This window comes from Typha latifolia, chromosome 2, assembly GCF_019914945.1.
Source record: "Typha latifolia isolate L0001 chromosome 2, TyphaL0001v2, whole genome shotgun sequence".
In the NCBI taxonomy this organism is placed as follows: domain Eukaryota; kingdom Viridiplantae; phylum Streptophyta; class Magnoliopsida; order Poales; family Typhaceae; genus Typha; species Typha latifolia.
Genome location: NC_133087.1, coordinates 12426049 through 12436628, shown reverse-complemented (window position 1 = coordinate 12436628; position 10580 = coordinate 12426049). Strand labels below are relative to the sequence as shown.

Below are 10580 nucleotides of genomic sequence, written 5' to 3'. Positions count from 1 at the left end.
CTATTATTTTGTCCTTGTTCATGCATGACCTACGCCAAACTCCCTCACCATGTGCTCCCCTTATTAAAATATTATCCACCAAAAGCGACTCCTTGCCAAATCTCTCTCTCTCTCTCTCCCCCTCTAGATAGCTTTTGTCTCTGTTCTCCAACTTCCATATATTTCTTACAAGTGGACAGAGAAGTATCTCTAACCTTCTCATTTCCCTTGTAGTAGACTTCATGTCATCTTCTTGATCACTAGCTCTAAACAAACAAACAACTGTCCCGCTGACTTCCTCCCTTCGATCTCATGGGTAACACTGCATCATGCACACCCTGCGCCGTCTACCCGAGACCAACTAAAGTCATCAGCAATGACGGTTTAATCGAAGAGTACACGCACACAGTGCGAGTGGCAGAGCTCATGTTCGACAACCCTGGGCAGTTCGTCTGTGATTCCGACCATCTGAACGTCGGTTGTCGCATTCCGGGGCTCGCGGCCGACGACGAGCTCGAGCAGGACCATGTCTACTTCCTCCTGCCAATGGACATGCTCTACTCGGTGCTCACTGAGGAGGAGATGTCAACTCTCTCATGCAGGGCTTCTGGAGCAGTGCGGAAATCAGGGTCCAAGAAGAACAACATTGTGAAGACGATTCCAACCCTAGGTGACTTCTGCTTGTTTCCTCCGGAAACCAAGCAAGTGGAAGAGCCCAATAGTAGTGTAAGCCTCAGTGTGCGGATGTCGAGACAACGGTCGTGGATGCCGGCGTTGGACACCATTGAAGAGGTTCCATGATGAAGGTTGTACTGTACGTACTTAGCAAGCTGGCCATTAATGGAGCTAGTAGTTCTCAGTATATATTTTTCTTTTGTTCTTTAAGATGCAGTGACAAACTTATTTCCAAATTCGGATCCATTATTTGGCGATGATCATCTTAGCATGTGTGGTTTATTACGGTAATATTTGATATGTTCTATGTATTATTACTAAGAATTAAGCTGCAACTTAGTGGAGCTTTCAATTTTTTGTTCTCATAGTCAATATTTAGCACCATCTGAATTTTAAAACCATGGGAAATTTGTATATAATATGCTCTGTGTCTTAACAAAATTATAATTCATATTCTCTATTTTCATCCTTTATAAATTGAGCTCTAAATTTAGTAAATATGTATAAAAAATATCATGTTATTAGATTTGTTAGTTAAACTCAACTAAACATTTAGGCTAAGTTAACTATACTAAAAAATTATAAAAATATCATCAACCAAGTCATACATAGGTATTTTAGCCCGTTTTAAAAATAAGAGCATTTTAATTATTTTAAAAATAAAATATTTTTACTTAATAATATTCTTATGGTGTTAATTCAAATCTAATTTAAGGTGTTTTCTAAGCATATTCTCTAAATCATAGGACTCGATTTTAAATAATAAAAATATAATGTGTAAATTATAATTTTATTAAAAGAAAATTAGAGTGTTATATGTAAACTTCTCTAAAACTAACTAACCAAAAGGCAACTAACACAGAGGAATCAATCCACGATTCGAACATGTATCAATGATATATATCATATCTTTAATTATACTAAAGGCTTGAAATATGTAATAACTGGACCCATACTTGCCTCAAAAACTGCCATGGACGATTCCTTTTCAGAGAACTACCATTGCCTACCATTATATTATCGATTACTACAGTTTAACACAACCATAGTACATGACAAACCATCTAATATTATACGTAAGATGAATCTGAAGAACATCAAAAGAGAATACTGTGACAGAGTATTAAACACAATGGTGTTCATTTGTCTCGTCCTCGTCGAAGATAAAATTAACCAACCTCACATAAACAGAGTAACAAAGTGTCATCTTAGGCGATTGAAGCTGAAATTGCCCTAGGTGTACCTTTCTGTATATGTAGATATCTACTGTATGAAGCTAAAAAGGGGAAAGCATTAGCAGAAGAGCATGTTCTGCATCAGAAGTCAGAACTCAAGAATCAATTCTTTCACTATATTTGATATGAACTAGATCAGATCATATAATATCAAGGGGATATTAGACTCGATAGATGAGTCTAGTTATTTTAATTATTATATTTATATAGTTTAGTTATGTCTTATTACGTTAGAATTTTATGTAATTAGCTAAATTTAACTCTGTGCAATCTTGAAAAAATATTTAAAAGATATTTATTCGACATTCAAAATTTAAGAAACTAATTAGATGGATTGAAAACCTCTTAATCTACAACTTTGGTATTTAAAATTTCTCCAAATTCGAACTCTATCTATGGTAGACTGTTTATATTTAATGTCTATAAAATTGGGTCTTATTGTTTATATCTTAGATATGCATGAATGAAAAATTAATTGGTTTTTGTCTTTACATTCTAGTATCTCTCCTCTCAATTTGGCCGTCGGCATCAATCTCCCTCCTCCCTCTTTGCCAATTAATATCTCTCTTCTATCAAAACGGCGTCGTCTTGTTTCTAATCTCCCTTATCCGTCAAACCCCTAGTCAAATAGGGCAGCCTACTCTCCTTTCTGCTCCTCTAAACTATCAATCCACCTAACCATCCATCATTGATGCCATCTCCATTATCATCTACAAGCCGATACTCGCCTACCACCAATACCACTATCAGCTTACTAACCAGATTAGACCTAGATTTAATCCTTATCTGATAATGGTCTAAATATAAAAGTTGAAGATTTATAATTTTTTTGCCTTCCAAAGAATATTTGATAAATATTTTTTCTTAACTACATAAAATAACTCGCGATTCGAACAGACTGCAAGTCGGTTGGTATCAATATTATACGCATTCTACCTTCTTAATTAGAACCTGTATCTAAGTTCACATGGGGCAGAGTGCAGCCCTACTCTCTGTTTCAGTGCATCATTTCAACGATTTTATATTATACAGAATCCATAATCCTCAAGCATTTCAAGCAAGTGCCCATCATCCAGAGGTTTCATTTCTGTAAATTGGCATGAATTTGAAAGCCACGACAAGTTATTTATTTACAAATCAACTAGGAAAAGAATAGTTTGTCATCTAACTGTAACAACATGAAATATTGCTCAACGACGAGTTTGGATTGCATGACCATTACATAAACAGTAAGACAAACAAAAATAATGCTAAATGAATGACTACAACTGCATTTGCATCAATCTTTTTCACAGCACTCAGAATGCTTCGCAGACATGAAGCAGAGTTGCTTAGATTAGGAACTCGAAAACTCATCAGAGATTTGCCCCAGTTATCTGTTCTTCATGTGATTAAAGCAAAAGATGCACAAGAGCAAGAGAAAAAATTCCAAAGTAAATAAAAGGACTTTTGTTTCTGTCAACTGTTCGATTAGATAGTATAAGATAAGCAATTTAGGCAGTAGATCCTCAATTTGTGTAGCAGCTGCTTGTGATTTTGGCAATAGAACGTCACTAATTCTTGAACTTCCAACCAACGTAACAAGATGTGAAGTGTGAACTCTCATATTCAAAATTGGGTTAGAGTTAGTATGGAAACCTGCCGTGAATTTCAGAATCATAATTACAGAAACATAATGTGAAATGTTCAAGGACAAGCTGGTACAAAAATACAGAAATGATACATTACTCTTTATGCTACAAATATGAACTATTTAACCGTTTATATACGTAATGGTAAATCTGATCGCTTCAACATTTGAGTGCAGATTAGCATATGAAAACACCCTCTCTATGTCAGTAGTCTTGCAAAACTGAAAAGCTAAGGAAATAAATGGAGAAAATGAACAGATAATAGAACTTTGAAAGAGCTGAATGGAATTATTATATCAAACATACCTCAAGAGAGAGGAGAAAACAAATAAACAGCCAAAAGAGTTGTAAAGCATGGATCTTACATCAAAGGATTACCTGCTTTGCCGTATCATGTTACATCTATCCAATAAGTAAAGAGTAGGTATATCTAAATGGTGCCACTATATTCATGCAAGACATATAAACATCGAAAGATAATAATATTGATGATATGTGCTACCTTCAGAAAGGTAAAGATCGTTAGCAGATTAAACTGGCAAGCCAAGAAATCAAATTTTGCAGCTATACTCCTGTATTATAATAATTATTTATCCTAGTGAACAAGGATTTCAATAATGAAATGGTTAGATAGATGAGTGCATCCTCAACAGGCACAGGATAGAGTATATCCATGATTGAAAACCTTGCCACCAGGGCCCTAAGGCGTCTTTAACTAACTGTCAGACTGATTACATCACTTCACAAACTATCTGTCCTTGTGAAGATTTTCTTCAGCATCATGAACTGTTGCTAGAGACAAAAAAGACTTCTTCAGCATGTTAACAACAAGGAATTATAATTATTTACTGCAAATGTCAACTAACTCTCTATTAAAAAGAGAAATTAAAAGGTATATGAATCCTTCAAAGAAAACTAGAGAGGATTAAGAAATAAAAATCACAAGTTGAGCAACGGCATGAAGCTTCCGATAATGAAATGTCTATAGACAGCAAGATACATGCAACCTTACCCTGTCTAGATAAACTAAGACCCTAAATTGAATCTGTGCCACAGCCCCCCTAACACAAGCTTAGTCTGAAAAACTAAGTGGCACCATCAATACATAAATCACAATTTGACCTACCAAAAGAGGCTTCCTATAACAAAACATCGGGATGGCAAGATACATGCAACCTTACCCTGTCTTGATAAACTAAGTCCCCAACTTGAAGCTGTGCCACCCTAACACAAGTTTGACCTGTCAAACTTAGTGACAGCACCACTGCATAAACTAGCTTTCCTTGCAAGGTATATCTTTCAGGATCTTCTGCTGCTATCAAAGAAGAAGACTTCATCATGTTAACCACATGGAACTATAATTTTTTACAATGAAAGCCAGCTAACTCATTCTGAATTAACTACAAAAGTATTAAAAAAATCAAAAGTTCTGTTACATTCAAGGGAAAACATCAAAGCATAAATACTAACTAAAGAAAATGAAAAAGTCCACACAAGTCTATATAAAACAACTGAAGGAAATGAAGCAACTTGGATTTAATCCATTATCAATTTTAATATCTCAAATTAGAAATCATAACCCATGGAGGAAATTTTGCTATAGAAATCTCCTCTCATGTAGCAATACTAACTTTCCCATACAACGGAGAACAATAATCCCACCTTCGCTAGAAAAGCTACAGCAAAATTTTCACCCCAAAACGGAGAACAGAACCTATAGGCTGCCTCTGTGCAGGGCATTATATAACAAAGTCAAAGATATAATATTGGTCTTACTTAAATTTTCATCTACTTGCTCAAAGTGTTATCACTCCTCCATCCTTCTTGGCCACAATCACCGATGTCGCTATGCCGAGAAACATCCCATGCTCGACAACCCCGGTGAGCCTCAGAATCGCATCGCTTATAGAATTCAAATCACCACTAATCCCCTTCTCAAAGTATAAATCTATAATGTAGTTAGAATTATCCGTGACAAATGGCTTCTCCAACACCTCCTGGGTTCTCAGCTTAGCAACAAACCCAGTCTCCTTTTCAAATATCTTCTTTAACTGCCCAAGCGTGTATTTCCAACAAAAGGGCACGACCTCCACCGGCACAGCGAGCCCGCTCCCCCCAAGACAAGTCACCAATTTTGACTCGTCAACGATTACGACAAACTTTTTACTCGCCCCTTCTATCATCTTCTCGCGCAGGAGCGACCCACCTCGGCCCTTCACGAGATTCAACGCGGTGTCGACCTCATCGGCGCCGTCGATGGAGATATCGACGACCGGGTGGGCGCCGAGGTCGGACAGGGGGATACCGACCTTAGTGGCGTGTGCTTCCGTCTTCAACGAGGTGGGTATGCCGACCACGTCGGTGAGAATACCCCGGCGGATGAGATCGCCGAGGCGGTCGAGGGCGTGGGCGGCGGTGGAACCGGTGCCGAGTCCGACCACCATGCCAGATTCGACGAGGTCGACGGCGCGGTGGGCGGCGATGCGTTTGAGGTCGTCCTGGGTGAGCTCGGCGTGGGGAGAAGCCATAGGAGGCTTCTGAGAGTAGTGGAGGTGGGGGAAGGGTATGGGTGCATCTAGGGCTTGGGGGTAAACGGCGCCGCTCATGGTGTGGGATGAGGACAAGATTGGATATTAGAAGGGAATTCTAGGTGGAAAGGGGTGGATTTGGGGACTGGGTTCTCGAGGAAAGAGAACCTTATTTGAGTTTTTGTGGTAGCGGGGGAAAGAAGAATGTGGTCCTCTCGGGTTAGGGTTTCGGGCCTTTAGGGTTAGGGTTAGGATTCGGGCTAGGATTCCATTAGATTTTCGCGGAGGGAAAGGAAGAAAAAGGAGAGGTGCGAGGAAGAGGACGAGATGGCGCTAATATAGAGGAAACGATAAGGTGTGATTGGTTATTTGGATAGAACAGAGAGGATTCTCTGCAAGCCACTGAGTATTAGACACGTCACGTGGCTTCCTTGGTGGATATCACTTTATGCACTTTTTTTGCATAAGGTCTTTTATGCGGAAACTTTTATCACCTTTGGACAAGGATTTAGATACAAATCAGTAGAAATGTGAATTCAAGCAAACAGTTGCAACCTGATACAAGAAAAAAATAATAATAATAAGTACTAAAATAAAGCCCCAGCACTTAGCTAAATATAAACATAATAACTATGAAACAAAGTTACAGGTACTCAAAAAGCAAATAAATAAGAAAACATAGAAATTGGGTCATATTTTCCGAGAGAGACCGTCTTCTCTCGTGCTAATAGTTTAATATTTATAATCGACTACTTTATAACGTTATGATCTCTTTCTATGGCTAGGGATGTAAATGAGCCGAGCCTGAAGGAGTCAGCTGCTGCTCAGGCTCGGCTTGAAATTAATTTCAAGTCTCTTTATTGGACTCAGGCTCGGCTCACGTGAGCTAAACCTGAGCCGGGCCTAATCGAGCTCGAGCCAAGCCCCGAGTCGAGCCCGAGCTTGAAATAAGCCTATTATCAAGTCGAGCTGGACCAAGCCAATTCGAGCCCAAGCCGAGCCACAACTTATTTTAAGTAAAAAAAATTGAAATTAAATAACAAATTTAATCTACCGGTCAATGGAGGAGGATGACGCGACGGCTGCTTAGAGAAGGAGGGCGAGGCGGAGCTTAGAGGGCGGGTGCCAACTATCGAAAGAGTAGGAGGCGGCAGTAGCTCGAGGAGACGAGCATGAGTGCCGAAGTTTTGAACTGTTGACTGCCAAAGGAAGAGGAGGAGGAGGAGGCGGTAGCTTAGCGTCTTTGCAAATGAGGAGGAGGAGGAGGCGGTAGCTTAGCGTCTTTGCAAAGGAGGAGGCGAAGAAGGCAGCAGCAACTCGAGGAGACAAGCACGGGTGCCGACTACTGAAGGAGTAGGAGGGTGCGGTAGCTTGAGGAGACGAGCACGGGTGGCAAAGTTCCAAACTATTGATTGCCGAATGAGGAGGAGGCGGCAGCAACTCAAGGAGACGAGCATAGTTGCCGACTGCCGAAGGAGTAGAAGGCGGGGAGGGGATGTGGGGTGGGAACGTGGGATTGGGATATTAGATTTGGGGATTAGGGTTTCATAAATCATGATTTATGGGTTTTATTCTGAGCCTATAGAGCTGAGCCGAGCCTGAGCTGTGCGTTTAGCTTTGACACCCCTATCTAAGGCTTTGCTCGCTCGTCTACGTGGAGACAAATTAAATGAGAAGCCAACAAATTTCTTAAGATATTTAATAATTTTTATTTTTCTTAAGAAACATTATAGAAATAGGGCGATGGCTCTAAAAACAAACTACTATTATAGTCATTAAAGTAGCACGAGAGATAAATGCAACAGTGCTAGACTTGGACAAAAGATAGGAAAAAGAGTCAGTGTAATATAGCTCAACTGTGATCATAAGTGACTCAACACCATAGCCTGCAATATAGAACCTAAATAAAACAAAATAATTAAGATGATCGAAGCTGAGGCGAAGCCATGAATGAGAGAGCAAAGAGGCCAACTAATCCAAGCGGCACAACCGACCAATGAAGGCCAAGCACCTCAATTGACACAATATTCTAGTAATTATAGGGACCCAAGCACATAACATGATAAAAAAGACGATTAGGGACCCAAGCACATAATGCGATAAAAGACAATTAGGGACCAAGCACATGATATTCATATAGTCTCAACAGAGTCTAGGACTCACGATCATTATTGCCGTATTGCACTTGTGTTCTTAATAGGATCGGTTTTATTGAACTTTTTTTAGCCACAAAATTCTGAAGCTTACTGTTTGCACAGAATGGAAAGGATATATGGCTTATTATTCAAGAATTGCAACTTGCCATGACAAAAAAATACTATTTCCTGAATAGAAATATGATTCCTTTTCTTCTGAGAAAAAGTGGACCGACATATTTAAATTTAAAATCTGCAAAATAAATGGAAACCATATCAAATGGATATAATCTAACCCACTTCCAGTTGCCACCCATTTGAAAACCAATGGATATTTGCAAAAACTGGTTTAAAAAAAAATTTAAAAAGGATAAGCTCCCACGAAACCTTCTATGCGTCCGTGTGCATGAAGTAAATCGCCAATCTGGCTACGACGGTGGGAAGGAAATTGGATGGAAAATGACAGAAGCGTGTATGCGTAGCATTGCCAAGTCTCCGCATATTCCAAAATAAAGGGCGTAGGATTTGGTTCCTTGTCATGTGGCCAAGATATGAGATAAGATTTTTGACCAAAACTCGCACCGCACAAAGACTGGTCCAAATTGAGCAACCCGGTTGACTCCAAAAAGGAGGGAAATTATTTAAGCTGATCGTCTCTTCCCATTTGACCCACCACTTTGTACGAGACCATCTAAGGGCTAGGGCTCACGGAGATCGGAGGTTATGTTATTTCTTCTTAAAGCACAGTGCACTCCAATTAGGAGCAAAAACGGATCAAATTAATTCTGATCTGACCGCTATCTGATCCAATTCAAATCTAATTTGAATTAAAATATCTATCAAATCCAAATACAGGTTTAAATATGGGTATGATTTTTTAAACAAAAAATTCGGACATGGATTGGAATATGGGTAGGTTTTTTTTTAAAAAAAAACATGGATATTACAAGTCATATATAAATTTTTAAAAAATGAATACGGATATTGGATATTCATTTACGGCATATTTTTTAAATGATTTACAATTTTTAGTTTACTAATTTAAGTGGTGAATATTAATATTATTACTAATAATTTATTTTATATTATTTGTAGAGATTGATTTTACTAATATGTATTTGACAAGCAAGAAATATTTTTTAAATCTTAATACTTTGAGCTAATTGTCTCAAAAAAAAAAGGTCATAATTTATTTAAAAATTTGATGCACATTTGTTTAATATCCGATTCTTTATCCAAAAATGATTAGTACTCATTTAGTTATGATATAATTTTAAATTTATTATTATTCTAATATTCGTATTCGAAGCCATATATTTAGACAAAAGAATATGAAATCCCGATGTTGGTTGAACACTACCCAATTCATAGTCGATCCATGTTCACCCTAACTCTGATGCATTTGGACTCTGATTTGTTTATTATTAAATAATGTAATAATTATATATTATATTTAAACTAATTCATTAATATTATTAATATTAATTTTTAATATAATATATATGGTTGGAAAGCTCTTATCGAGATATTTAAAATATGACTAATATTGAATAATTTTAGAATTATTTCTAAACTAAACTTTGTATTTAGATAAATGAGAATTTTTAATACTATATTAAAAGAAAGCGTCCAACTTCATGCTTCAAAGAATTAATATTTTGTAGCCAAATAAGAAGAATATCATAAAGATGTAGAGCGAGTATCTAGAATTCTTAATGCACGATTTACTATTATTAAAGAACCAGCACAATTTTGAGATAAGTTAGTATTACATGACATCATAACTCTTATGTGATATTACACAATATGACTATCGATAATGAATAGAAAGAGGAAACAAGCATTAATTTTACTAAATCTCCAATCGCTGAAGAGATGGATGTCGATGATAATGATAATGTTGAACAATTCCTTGCTCGATATAGGAAGATCCAAGATAAGGAGGCTCACTTTGAGTTTCGGAATATGCTAATCACATACTTATGATAGAGGCGTGAGAATTTTTTATGTAATTTTTTTATTTGATATATTTCAATATTTGGTGTTTACATTTGAAGTATAATAAATAATAATATCAAAACACATACTGATTATAAATAATAATAATAATAAATACTAATTTAAAAACAAAATTTTTTAAAATAACTCCATAATTTAATATTGGACTCATTTTTGAAGATCTCGATGAGAGCTTTTGAATGGTACAATATTTTACTAAAACTGATTAACAGATTAATTATATACTGAGTTTAAATAATTAGTGTATATAAGAAAGTCTATAATTAAAATTTTAAAAGATAGCTCACACCTTTAGATAACAGTGTTGAAATTTTAAAGAAAGGAATAATAATTTAGAGTTGAGCTCAAAAATTCATATTAGGCTCTAAATTTGGAGTT

General features: G+C 37.0%; 2 protein-coding genes across 2 annotated transcripts; one reads left to right on the top strand and one right to left on the bottom strand.

Annotated features, from left to right (window-relative positions):
* The first annotated feature begins 201 nt into the window (after positions 1 to 201).
* On the top strand, positions 202 to 1028 carry LOC140782551 (uncharacterized). Its single transcript, XM_073129176.1, has one exon. The coding sequence runs from the start codon at positions 292 to 294 to the stop codon at positions 778 to 780; it is 489 nt and encodes a 162-aa protein (XP_072985277.1). The 5' UTR covers positions 202 to 291; the 3' UTR covers positions 781 to 1028.
* Positions 1029 to 5041: 4013 nt separating this feature from the next.
* On the bottom strand, positions 5042 to 6357 carry LOC140782888 (probable ribose-5-phosphate isomerase 1). The gene has a single exon (XM_073129740.1). The coding sequence runs from the start codon at positions 6124 to 6126 to the stop codon at positions 5317 to 5319; it is 810 nt and encodes a 269-aa protein (XP_072985841.1). The 5' UTR covers positions 6127 to 6357; the 3' UTR covers positions 5042 to 5316.
* Positions 6358 to 10580: the final 4223 nt, after the last annotated feature.

Coding starts and splice junctions, on each gene's coding strand:
- LOC140782551 (XM_073129176.1), top strand. CDS start 292: ATGGGTAACACTGCATCATGCACACCCTGCGCCGTCTACCCGAGACCA.
- LOC140782888 (XM_073129740.1), bottom strand. CDS start 6,126: ATGAGCGGCGCCGTTTACCCCCAAGCCCTAGATGCACCCATACCCTTC.